Raw genomic sequence first — 13,724 nt, forward strand, 5'->3', positions numbered from 1 at the left:
ACGTTGCACACTCTCTGCATACAGAGAATCAACCCACCCTGACAAAACAGAACACAAAGGTCAGCTCTGATTTATTGCACAATGCCATAAATAGTTGACTTTCAGTATAAAGACAAGAGCACATCCACACATCTCTGTAACGAGATCTGAATTCAGCTACATGTAGGTAGAAATTGTGGGATAATTTGGTCATTTAAGTGCAGGGTTCAAAAGAATACATTTAATTTCCTTTTTAAATATAATTAAAGCAATTAATTAATGGGATGATGCTCAGTAAGGCAAAGTAATTAGTCTGATTGTAGAAAGGAGCCAAGTGTCTCACTCGGACTAACTGACCTACAGATACCTCTCGGTGTAAATGAAATTCTTAATAGTAAAGTTGTTGAATATACAGCAGCAGCTTACAGTGGAGAAGAAAAAATAAAAAAACAACACAAAAATCCTCACTACAAGCTGCAAATAGCATGGTAGTGCTCAGTATTTATTAGCTATAAAACTAATGTCAAGTCGGAAAGCTAATGTCATGCTAGTAAATCTCATTCTCCATAACTTTGCCGCAGGTAAGCCATCTGTGATTGACAGTGTGTTTGCTGCTGCATCTAGTTTGCCAGTTAGCCACTTTATGGCAGTGGGAGAAATGTCAGCCCAGAATGCCAGGCGGTTTTAAGTTTTACAGCAGCTTACAGTGCAAAACCAACACACAGCTTTAGCAACCGACAGCAACGCCACTCTTCTTTTGTCTGTTTGTTAGCAAACTGACCTTCAGCAAGAACAAAGGTAACCTGTATAACAGCAGCTTCATCAGAGGCTGTGTGCATTTTTGATTGTCTCGCCTCTTTTCCTCTTCCTTTCTCTCTCTTCTCTTTAACAGCAGTGTCAGTCTCACCCTGCTGGAGAACTCGGGTCCTCCGCTCTAATGCACTTGTCTCTTTGCACATATTAAACCTTCTGCATCATGTCTGAAAAGAGACCTCTGTATGGTTCTCTTCAACAAAGCTCTCAGAATCACAGTTACCCCCCCACCCACCCATCCAGTGCACAGGCTATGCACGGATGGCTGCAGCCATGAGTTACATCACTGCATGTGGAAATGCAATGAGGGCGTGTGTGTGCTTTGTCCGCAGGGTGGGAAACACAGTTTTGGTACCATGCAAAGATTTGGCAGTCTACTTAAAAAAGCAAAAGTCTTGTCACAGTACTATACTAAAGAAAAGCTTTCTGTTATGGCACATATCCGACATTCTTCACATTGTGGCAAAATCAGCAACACCGACATCTCTATTCAAACACTGATACCATGACACTAGTGCATAATTGCAGGGTAATTCTACCATTGTAGAAAGTGACAGTTGCTCTTGTTGGCAAATTGTATTCAAATAGACATTCATTCAAAACAGGTCAAATTTATCTGCATTAATAACCCTGTTCTATCATTTAGCAGCAGGATGGGTGTTTAAGTGAAGGAAGAATATTAAAAGTAATACACCATCCAAAAACTGTACATCTGTAAATGCCACATCATTTAGAAGCAACAAATTCTGTTCTGATATAGATTTTGCTCGTACCTGTGGCATTGGGTGGGCATCTATTAAATGCCAGCTCTCCTGATGGTGTCCGTCTCCATACCATCGACACGGCATAGTCCTCAGGACAAATTTCATAAGGTGCTGAGGAGCAAAATGCTTTGTCAATGCAAAAAAAAAAAAAAAAACAAAATAAATCTTTTCAACTTCTGATATATGATGCAACAGTGTGTTGATATGACATTCAAGGAGGTGGAGAAATAGCATATTTTCATTTAAAGAATAGAAAAAGAAGTACGATAATCTTAAATCACAACTTTTGAATGTGTGTACTACATAATTCGAATAAAAGTTGAGTTACTCCAGAGAATGGAAGCAGTGATTTTAATCCTAAAACTCAACTTAAAGAGAGATTAATTTAAAAATTAGACCATAAGCTTTCACAATTCTAGTAGTAGTCAGTATGTCTGTCACTAATTTCTCAATATCTCTATTTATTGGAATACATCCAATGCAGTCACACACCTTCTGTCTCTGCACCTCCTCTTCCCACTCTGTTTAACTGTTCTGTTGTAACAAATCATGTCACTGGCTCCACAGAGTTAAATACCTCCCCAGGTTTCTTTCTTTGCATCGGTGTGACGCCTCCATTTGAAGTCTTATTATCCTTTGGCTCACCTGGACACCGTTGGTCACTGCACTTTCGAACTTCTTCTCCATTGCCGTCACACTGCTGCCCCGTCACTGCTGCCCCCTGACACACCCTGGCTCGCCTCTGCCATCCACCATCACACGACTTTGAGCAGCCGCTCCACGGACCCCAAGGATTCCACTGGCCGTTGGCTAAAACAGAATCACTCCAGGTTAGAAACAGACACTCCAGGAGGCATAAAACTTACTAATAAATGAAGAGAATTTCAACTAAGAAGAAACAACACAATTACCTTAAATCTAATGCAATAAAAGTTTTTCATTAGTGTGAGATCAAAAATAGATTTTTAATTGCATTTATTTTACAGTCCAATTCATTCAATCTGTCGTTGCAGTTTGTTGGCAATATTCCAAAAAATGAACAGGATTACTAATTGGTTATTCGCTTTACTTTGCCAACATTAAAACACAATTATGCTGAAGTAAAAAAAAAAAAACAAAAAAAACTGCATTTCATATGTCCGTGTAATGAACACGGTTAAATTGTGCATACGACAAAAACCACAAAAACCCCTTTAGCAGAATGTAATAAATCATACGCCCTTGTCTGAAGGGAAAGGTACAACACCCTGTGAGCAGGAAATACACTTTCAAATACACTCTCACTTGAACCTCTCTACCTCAATTTGAACTTCGTGTCCTACACCTAACCTCTGTCAGGAATGCTTCTGGAAGAAAAACAAAAAAAACAGCAAAAGAGAAAGAGAGACAGAAAGCATTGCAATCTGTGGGCAATACAGCAATCCACAAGACATTGATCAAACCCCAGTGGAAAGTGAATCCTGTGTCTCACATCGGAGCAGCTGATTCCTCCAACAGATGCACGCTCATGTGTCAGCAATGCGAGAGAAATTCTCAGAAATCTCTAACCCATAAAATTGATATAAAACCCTGCAGAGGTCTTTATTGTAGTTATTAGGCAGGTTTTTATGTTTTATTTTTCACAGAATGTCTGGAGTCTGAATTATTCCCATATACAGTACAGTACTTCACCAATTCTGAAAATAAATAAATAAATAAATGAAATAAAAGAAAAATATATTGGATTTACCTCAGCCTCTTATATATTTTTTTCTTTCCCAAAAAGCAAAGCATGGACACGGTGCCAACTTATTAAATGATGGCTTAGCCTGTGTTGTTTCTCTAATGTTTGATCTCTCACCTTGGAGACAAATAAGAATTGCTAAGTAGGTAGGCCTCATTAGAAAGATAAATTGTATAATGCATCCTCTCACGGTGAGGCAAGCAACTGCATCGCCGTGCTCAGTATCATATGTGCAAAATAATAATAATAATAAAAAAAAAAGAAAAACAACAACAAAAAAATAAAAACGCATTTACAAGCATGTACAACTGTTGTAGGTGTCCAACAGAGCATATGGCTAGCTGACTGCTTATGTGGCATGTCCACTGACTTTAAGAGTTTGAGAGGAGTCTCTTTGTCGCACACATACCAGTGAAATACAGAACAAAACAACAACAACAACAACAAAAAAAAGAGCTTCCTGCAGCTTCTCCACGCTGCTACAGTCAAAATTGCATCAGCAGATTAGGATAGTGATCGGGCCCTTCATATGATCAGACGACACTCAGCTTGATGGAGAACACTAAGCTGACATCTTTGAGCCTCTAATACATCTGTGATGCTGACAGACAGTTTGGATGGCTAACTCTGAATTATGTGAAAGGCATACTGTATATCTAACTGGATTTTTATAAATCCAATTGATAGAACATGGGCTTAAACATTGTTCTCCATTCTTTCAGAGATTTGATTCTTGCTCCGGGGCTCTTCAGTAGCCAACAGAAGGAGAAAAACAGCTCAGTAAAAGGGGGTTCAATATTAAAGCTGAACTTGATCTCAAGTTGTGACAATGAAAATGGCGGAGTGAGCGTTCTTGTCCTTTCCCCTGTTTCAAATCATGATTTCGAATTTAGACATCAAAGCGGATATAGAATTAAGAGCCTCAGGATTTTACCTGTGCAGTCAGGATTATGGCACTCTCTGCTTTCTGCCCAGTGACCGCGACACTCAGATCCCCCATGGGCGGCTGCTGAGCACTGCCTGGTCCTCTGCTGAGTGCCATTGGCACAGGTCACCGAGCAATCGCTCCAAGAGCTCCACTCTTGCCACTGTCCATCCACTGGGGCACCAACCACAACCCAACAAGCATGTCCCAAGTGAAGGGAAAAAAGAGGGCAGACAGAAATGGGAGGAGATATTCAGAACACTATTCTAGCTCAGATTGAAAGCCAATAAAACAGACATCAGTTGGAAAGCAAACAAAAAAAAAAAAAATTGTTCATGACTAGTTTTAGATTTTTAAAAAGCACACAGCAGCTGAGTTTCTCCTTTGTTGTTTCCCAGCAAAAGGCAAAAGGAGAATAGGAGATAAAAAGTCTTAAAGAATATCCTCATATTGAGATTTTGATTATTACAACATCAAAGGCACAAACTACAGACACAATTTGTTCGCTGCCTTCGATTTTGCAGCAAAAGGAAAGAATCTACGCCTGAACGGTTTTCACTGACTCTGTTACTAGAGCAAATCTAACATATACTGTGTGGAGAAACTATTCATCGCTAATCTGCTTACTATTCACAGTCAGTGTGGGTAAGCGATTTTGACGTCAGTATCACAGTAAAGACTCTCAGAGTTTCCTAAACCACCCAACTGTGTGATCATTAGTCTAAATGAACCACAACCACAAACTGCTCTCACTTTTTTACTCACCTTTGCAGTATTGCATTGATCAATGATTATTTATGATTGTACCTTCCAAATTCCTCTGACCTTCATGCCTTTAGGGGTGATTGTTAATATGTTTTTCTTTAAATATATGAATAAAGAGACAGATAATACCTGGGCATAGGGCTATGTTGCAAAGCTTAGTCTGGGTCTCAGGTCCGTCACAGGCCCTGCCTCCATGCTGGGGCGGGGCACACATCCTAGTCCTAGTGCGGTGCCCTCGGCCACATGTGAATGAGCACAGGCTCCACGGTGACCATTCCTCCCATACACCGTGTACTGCGGGCACAGAAAGGGCGTCAGGCCTAATCAATGTGTCTAGCCCCACTACAGCATAAACAAACCCATAATAGACGCTAGGCTGAGCCATGAATGAAATAAAATCCATCCATCCATCCATCCATCCATCCATCTTCAACTGCTGATCCAAAGTCGGGTCGCGGGGGTAACAGCTTTAGCTCATTCAAAAATAATTAGTAATAAAACTGTAAGTGAAACACTGAGCACAGACAGTGTGTGGCTTCACAAAGTCTCGACAACAAGCTTCAGTCACCTCTGTAAATTCTCTCTATCGTATACAAAATTATAATAAAAAAAATACTAACTCATAAAAGGTACAGAATATGATTGAGAACACCAATCTTTTCAAACAACAACTGGAACAACCCTGTCCTTCTAGTTCAAGGTCTGTGTAAGAGGCAGCATGTCTGCCCTGTGTTTTTGACTCTTCTTGGTTGACTGCGAATCTAATAGCAGCAGACCTTCGGGTTAATAATGGCTAAAAATTGTGTTGTTTACACCAACATACTAATCATGCTTACACTTTAAGTAGACAGCCCATAACCTGGTCGCAGACCTCTGAATAACTGGCCACATTTTAAATGGTGCTGGCTGACTGGCAATGAAATGTTTACTCGCACTAAATATAAGCCTAAACAGCCCAAATCCAAAAGGAAATTTATCACAGAGAAGGCTAATTGATATGTTGCATATGGTATTTCCAAAGGCTTTTTGCTTAACTGTTTTAAAGGAGAAAAAAATCCTCTTAATTGAAATCATTATGTGGAAATATTTTTGGATAGGGTTTGGCCACAATAACTGTTAAATCAAGAGATGTGCACCTAAATAAAATAAATAAATAAAAATATAAATAAAAACCAACAGTGGTGAAATGCCCCAATTTCCATTTTTACACAAATTTAAAGAGAATTCCTCATAATAACAAATTCATTATGATGAAACATTATTTATATGTGATGTTAAACAATATCTGGATTCATCTTTTCTTTTTGCATGCCTGTTTGTGCGTAAGCTTAACTGGGTTGTGTCTGACAGACGGTGAGTCTTCACTGCAGAGTATATTTGCTATTGGCTCTGAGTTTTACTCTAGAGAGGGGAAATATATGGAAATCTGAGAGGCAGACAGACATGAGGCACATCGTGGCTTGTCTCAGCACTTGAGGTTTTCCTGCAAATGCAAATGTAATGAAATGAAAAGACCAAAAAACTTCGTTCGAAATGTAAAAGTTTAACCTCTGTAATTAGTTTCCATGGCAACTGCCAGCTTCATGAGCCCAGCGACAAAGTGCATTTAGTGGAATCATTAAAGGCTCCAAAATAAACTTTAAGGGGATGGATATTGTATCAAACACAAATCCCACAGAGGCCAACACCAGATATATGTATCAACTGAAGATACAAGTCGAGCACAAAGTACGTTCTTGTTTTCTAAGCAACTACAGTGAGAGAATAGACAACTGCAATGGGAATAAGGTTGAGGTGGAGCAGGCGTGTATATGCACTTTCAACCATTTAAAGGCTGAGGCCCTAAATAAACGGCAGAATTTATGGAAACTAGTGGCAGAAGCAACATATCTGGTGGCCTTTTATCAGCTGATTGCAAATGGGATTTAAGACCTTGCAAATCTATGTCTGACTATTTTGTCCACAGGGAATTTATAGCTCCTTCACGGAGAGGTCAGAATGCGCTGCCTTGCGCTGAGGCTTAAAGTTGCTGCAGTACGAGAGTTAGATCTCAGGATCAGTGGTGGAGTAGCTGGATCATGGAATCAAGCCGATGGTCGGCCATGAGGGGAGCCACCGTCTGTCCCGGCCGCTGCCTCTAGGCGCTGCTTTGATGCTCTTAGCTAAGTGTCCTGTGGTGGCTGAAGCATTTACTTTGAAAATTTGAGTTCAAAGCAGGCAGACAGCATAGCTAGCAATGATGGAATAGGATTTCGCTTCTTTGTGTGTATTTTCTCTGAACTGTGGCCATGATTTGCAGGGACAGCTATGAGCAATCGCATTGTGCTGGTAGAAGTGAAACTTTTGGAACGTCACAAGTTGGTGGCCAATGTAGTGTTTTTGCTAATTTGTTGTACGCCGGGATTCGATTGACCTTCTTATACCGTTCCAGAAAGCCTTTACCCTTTTTATGTCACTAGCCTGTCTCTTGTGCTGCTTTAGCATTATTTATTCCATACAATATTGATAATTTCTTGCTGCGAAACTGTTTGACATAGCTTACACTAACACTTTCACTAAAAACATTATAAAATCTATACTAATAAGCATAAAGCTGCAGTTCAAGGTTGCTGTGTGGAATACTGCACATTGGCCCAAGTTTGCTAAGAAAAGAATGATAGAAATGCATTTGCCATCCTGAAAGTCATCCGCTTGTGTATAAGATTCAGAAAAGGTTTCAATGTCCTTCACTTCTCTACTAAAGAGGTTCTCGATGATGAGCCCTAATAAAAGTAGAAGCATCTTTACTATATGTGCTGTTCTGAGCATATATTAGAACCAAATTTTAAAAGATCAAGGTCTTGAATTTCCAATCACATGAACAAAACAACTTTCTGTGTGACTGCCTCATAGCCAAATGTAATGTGTATATATATATATGTCTGAACCGAAAATGTTTGTAAAAGTTCCGTTGGAATTGTTTTGTTATTGTTTTCATTATCTCTGATTATGCTTGACACTCTATTTGGTAATTATGGTATATTTTCATGATTATGGTGGCCAAAGCCAGTTTTCTTCTGAGAAATTGATTTTTTTGTTTGAAAGCCTCTGCTTTTTCTTCATTGAAGGTTTTAGATGTTTATAGTAATTACCCACTTTTGCTGATGCTAAACAATTCACACTCTGCAGACCAACCAAACAAACAGAGTAGCAGATGTTTTTTCCAGCTAAAAATATAAGCCTTCGCTAATCTGACGCAAATCGTTGTCGATAAAAATATATATATATATATATATAAGGTGATATTCAAGCCTTTGTGAGCTTTGTTTTTGCTTACCTAATAATTACTGTCAACAAATCTCATGATATTCTTCTGTCGAGCAGCTTCTTCCTTCCTGCCATAGATCTCCAATGTGGTCCATTTTCAAAACATAAATCTTGGATGCATATGGCTTCCCTGCAATCACCTTTGCTCTTATTGTGAAAGAAACACGCGAGTGATCTAATTTCCGGTCCGTCGGGCGTTTGACCGCGCGTGCACCTGTGCGCGATCAAACGCAGGGAGTCCTCGTGCTCCCCGCAGAGAAGGAGAGCTCGTGTCCTGCCGTGAAGGTAATGGCGTCTCACCGTGTTTCCCCACAAATTTCTCCCCTGATTAAAAAAGATGAAATAATCCTTCATCCAGACAGACAACAGCTTAAAGTCAATCAGTCGATTCTGTTTGAAAACTGACCATTCAAAAGCCAATTGGAAAATCTTTTTGACCCCGACCAAAACAAACAATGAAACGATGACTTTGTTTAGCTCTCTGAAGTTGTTTCTACTTTTTATCCAGCTCGGTGTTTAGATGTGTGGTGTGTTAAGTAGAAATGAAGGTGTTGATAAACTTAGAGATGGTGTAATATTAACAGCTAATTTAATTAATTTCCCAAAAGAATAATAATACTTTTCTCTGCTACGAAGAACTTCATATCCTGTATTGGTAAAGAATATATATATTTTATTTATTTATTCATTTTTTTGGTGTAGAAACATGAACAGAATTCCTGCAGACTGGGCTGTTTTCTTTTTTGCTGTCAAGTTAAGAAGAGGAAAAAGCCGTGGGTGCCGCTGGTTGATCTATAAAGGGAGGGTGCTGCTCATTCAAAAGGGATATTCTATGAAACAGAAATGTTGCTGTATTTTGGCAGATTCATTGTGTTGGATGAACGAGATCACAACGGGCATGAAGGCCTAGAATTTCAAACAGCACGCTTGATCTGCCGCCTGCAGCGCCTGAGCCATGGTTCACAGATGATGGTGGTGTTTTCAGTAATGGTGACTATGAGGTAAGGTTCCTTTTAGACTGCAGGTATGTGCCTTTAATTTGGGAGCGTTGTGTGCTGGCGATATCCTTGGTATACTACAGACATTTTGAAGAAAGCTGATCAATCTGTCTGCCTTTCAGAAAATTGGATATGGGCTCTGTGCTGTGTGTGGTGTCATGCCAGGTGGATATTTTTTTATTTTTTTTGGTACCAGTTTGCGACAGTAACCACAGTTGGTGATGTTAAAATGGTTTAACTATTACAGTAACCATCATTAAAAAATGTCAAAATCATCCCGAGGCTTATTAATACTGATTAAAAAAAATAAATAAATTCAAGTGATTATGTTCACATAAAAAGAGAGGCATTAATGGTAAATTACTGTTGAGCATTCCCTGCAGTTTTTTTTGTTTTTTTTTTTTGATCATTTTGTGTGTATTGTTAATGGACCGGTATGGAATATAAGTTGCTGTGCACACTAATGAAGCTATCGCTGCTACTGGAAGGATGGGGTGAAATCGTATTTTGATTATAAAAAGGTTGACCAGCGGGGTCTTCTACGTGATCACCGTCGAGAAATGCACTCAGAATCAAAAGTAGACAGCAGTTCAACTACACTGCAACACTGTGTAGTTTGCAGCTTGTCTATGCGTGTGTGCGGGTGTTAAATAAATTAACTAATGAAAATACTTGGCACGAAGCACAGTTGTTGATCCTACCATCAACATCCATTATAACAGTGGCAATCATGAAAGTGATTATTTCTCTCACTATTATTGTGCCGTCAAAATCCATGATCGTCCCGTCCCTGTTATCAAGTAAACTTTGTGCTACATTTATTCAGATGAATCAAAGAAAGTTATCTTTTTTTTTTTTTTTTTGAAAAATGAAAAGCACTAACACTCTAACTCGTGTGTGTGTGTGTGTGTGTGTGTGTGTGTGTGTGTGTGTGTGTGTGTGTGAGTGTGAGAGAGATCTTTTTTTCTGAGTTTTTATGGCCCAGTTATTTGGTGATAAGTGTCTCTGCTTTATAATGTGAAAGAAAGTTCTGGATCCACAATTAGCCATGAGCGTACGCCTAATGTCTGCAGGTCCTGAGATTAATCAAAGATAATCATGAATTCACATGGGCTGTTCTAATTTGTCACTATAAATCAATCATAATTCTTCATAGAAATTAATGCATATACCTGGAATTGGGCTGTGTGGCTTTTTTTTTTTTAACTTGAGAAATCTGAGGTTTAATGCTATCTGAGCTAAACATTAATGGCCAGAGAGGAAATGCACCGAGAGTGGAAGTGTACTTTTGAAATGACTAATTCTCCATTTAGCTCTTAGTGTCCGTGCAGAGTAAGAGAATGACCCTTTTTGAAAACTGCCAGCTTCCCATTTTATACATGCCACATGTAAAAACGAAGTGCAGTGCATCCTAGATCAGACTGTCAGAAGGTGGTGCTTGCAGTATTTTCGATCAGCCATGATTAATTATGAGTTTACGATGTGTCTTTCAGCGGCGCTACGCTCAACAGCAAATGTCTTGCTTGATCGTGAGTTCAGAATATCATATAAGGAAATCAGCATATTTGTCCGTGTCGACAATCCCAGAAATGAATAATGGGGACACGCTGTCCTAACAGATGCCTACAGACAAACATTAGCGCTCAGCAATCACCAGTCAGAAAAGCATCCGATGCTGATACCTGACTGCCAGTGACTCATCTGCTATGCCATCACATGGTGAGGAAGAAATGCCTTGCAGCGTGTTCGAAGGAACGCAGCCAGGCTATTTTAAAATGCACAGCTGACCTTCAAGAAATGAAGCTGATGACCTATCAGCATCTACTCCTCCCCAAGCCCCATGCAGAACCACATGTCAGTAAACCATCTCAGTGCTGATGAATTGCTTTACAGTTATATGAAATGGAAAACACAAAAGCAATCATGAAAAAAAAAAAAAAAAAAAAGGAACACATTCACAAATTAACCTCAAAACAGAAAGCATCAGGTCAATCATAATAGTAATGACTACAGTGATGATAATAATCATAATACATTCTTAAATGGAAACATTGAAGTTGGTTAAAACACAGCAATACATTTCCTCCCATATAAACAACAAATGAGCAAAACATTAATAGTCAAGAATCTGCGGCTAACACTACCTGGACAAGGGGCAGTGTTATTGCAAACCCTTGATTCTCTTAAAGGGCCGCTGCAGTGTGTTCCGTATGGTGAGACACATGTTCTTGTTCGCACCTGCGACCCTTGACCGCATGTTACAGAGCATGAGCTCCACTGGGACCACTCCTCTGCACCTGATTCACCTGTGTGGGAGAAGGGTGACACTAGTTAAATGCAGCAATATGGTCCTGGGGCAGGGCTAACAGGGTGGGGTGGGGGCAAGGTGGGCGGGGTTGAGTAAAATGGGGGAGGGGCCGACATGTCACGTTGAGGGTGAGGTGGGGGCTTTTAAGCCTAAGGAAGCTCTATTGTAGCATCTGTGCAACCTTTATGTGATCTTTGATAAATGCTGAATTAATGGTGTCATTCCTCTGTTTTTTTTTTTGTTTGTTTTTTTTAACTATGGAGCACGATAGTGTTTTGTGTGTGCATTTCCCTGAGAGCCGTTGCATTAAGTCATCATCGGAGTGCAGCGGTGATGCATGTATCAATCAGATTTATTTTCACAACTTTAAATGCGCATTTATGCAAAGATCACAGAAAAGGCGTAGCTAAGATTGTAAGAATGAACCACAGACATCGAGGTGACATCTAACTGTTTCAGTTTGTCTTTGAAAAAAAAAAATCATGCATTTCTAGAAAACCCAAGAATAAGCTTTAACAAAGTGAGGAAATCAGCATAAACAAACAAAATCTCATAAGAACGTGGTGACATGCAAGAAAGACAACAGCTGAGAAAATAAAATGGAATTTAATGGATGTTAGTTCAGAGAGAGTTCAGAGATGTGGAGTCCCTTGCACTGCAGCAAACTATCCAGTTTCCTTGACAACAGTGGAGCATATTCTGTTTTTCCAAATAATTTTTCAATCCATCTTGACCTGTTAACTCCCAGAGGTGGAAAATGTGAAAGCTAGCTGATTTTATTCAGTAAATCCCGGCCATTTACATGCGTGTGAACATGGCTTCGTGTAGGCTGCTTTCAACATATTCAAATTTCAATTGTTGGTGCCCAGAAGGAAACGTAATGGGGAGTATTTAAGCCGCAGAAGGGAAATGGATTCTGCTTCTATGGTCCAGGCCTTTCAGCCCATATGGAAATTTTTGGCAAGCAGACTTTGAAGTAGTCTAACTCTGCATGCAGACAGATTGTCACTGAATAATTATATATAGCATAGCAGTTTGTATGGAAGATAGCTCTTATGTTGCTCTTAAGTTCACTTGAGTTAAATTAAAAAATTTTAATAAGACCAGGGTAATTGGAATAAAACAGCAGCGAGCCTTTCAATCTACATACTCCAACAGGGTCAAATGTCAAAAAGCCATGAAATGCTAAATAAAGTTGCATTTATGATGAGGCAGTGGGGTGATTTCCAAAGCCATGGGAGCCTAAATGACAAAATAATACATTATATGGTGACAAGGGAGTTGACAATCAAATTTCTACATCAGTCACCGAATAATTGATGTTTGATTATGTTAAAGCCCTAGGTGAAGTATTTTTTTTTTCAGCTTGATGCTTTATGCATTAGAGGAGTAGTTTCAATTGCAGCTCTGAATACATTTATGTCATTGGAAGTCATCAAATCATATTAGAATTTTAGGCACAATATGCTCTAAAGTATTTTCTCAACATGTAGTATCAAGGACACGTAGATTCAGCCAAATACGGATCTAAAACCCTGCCCTTAATTTTGCAGATCATAAAATAGACTGAAAGGTGGATCAATTTGTTTAATGAGGCAGTACAGGGAGAGTAAATTGTGTGAGAATGAGAAACAGAAAAGCACGGCGATGCTACTGGACAGGTAAACGACATTTCTCACAGCGTGTGTAAAATGGAGAGGTGTTAATGAGAGTATGTTAGTACCAGTACGTATGCATGTACAGTATGTATGATGTGTCGCAAATTAAAATGGAAATGAAAAGGTTTTTTTTTTTTTTTTTTTTTTTTTTTTTTTAACAATGACAGCAATTTAAATGGGACAACACATGGAAAAAAATTAAAACATTTCTCAAAAATAAAAAACTAATAAAAATGTCAATAGCAGCTAGAGCTAAACCCACCCACGAAAAAATAAATCCAAATAATTCTAGACAGATTAAATTAAAAATGACTCAGTAATGAAGGCAAAATAAAGACTTTAACATTGTTGTCACTTATTACAATGTTATAATTTAATAAAACTACTAAAGCGGTGTGCTATAGATGTCATAATGAATTTAGATCAATTCAGCTTTTTTGTTTTTACTTGATTAAGCCACATAGCTTCATATTATCTCTAAGGGC

At 39.0% G+C, this 13,724-nt stretch overlaps 1 protein-coding gene across 1 annotated transcript in view; it reads right to left on the reverse strand.

Moving 5' to 3' along the window:
• Positions 1-13,724, reverse strand: part of adgrb3 (adhesion G protein-coupled receptor B3) — a 104,033-nt gene that overhangs the window by 46,722 nt on the left and 43,587 nt on the right. The window contains exons 4-8 of the mRNA XM_029521018.1: positions 11,418-11,579; positions 5,099-5,263; positions 4,214-4,378; positions 2,202-2,366; positions 1,566-1,667 (exon numbers count right to left, since the gene is read on the reverse strand). Coding sequence (XP_029376878.1) covers positions 1,566-1,667; positions 2,202-2,366; positions 4,214-4,378; positions 5,099-5,263; positions 11,418-11,579 — 759 coding nt within the window. The remainder of the gene's footprint in view (positions 1-1,565; positions 1,668-2,201; positions 2,367-4,213; positions 4,379-5,098; positions 5,264-11,417; positions 11,580-13,724) is intronic.

Source organism: Echeneis naucrates, chromosome 15 (assembly GCF_900963305.1).
Source record: "Echeneis naucrates chromosome 15, fEcheNa1.1, whole genome shotgun sequence".
Taxonomy (NCBI): Eukaryota; Metazoa; Chordata; class Actinopteri; order Carangiformes; family Echeneidae; genus Echeneis; species Echeneis naucrates.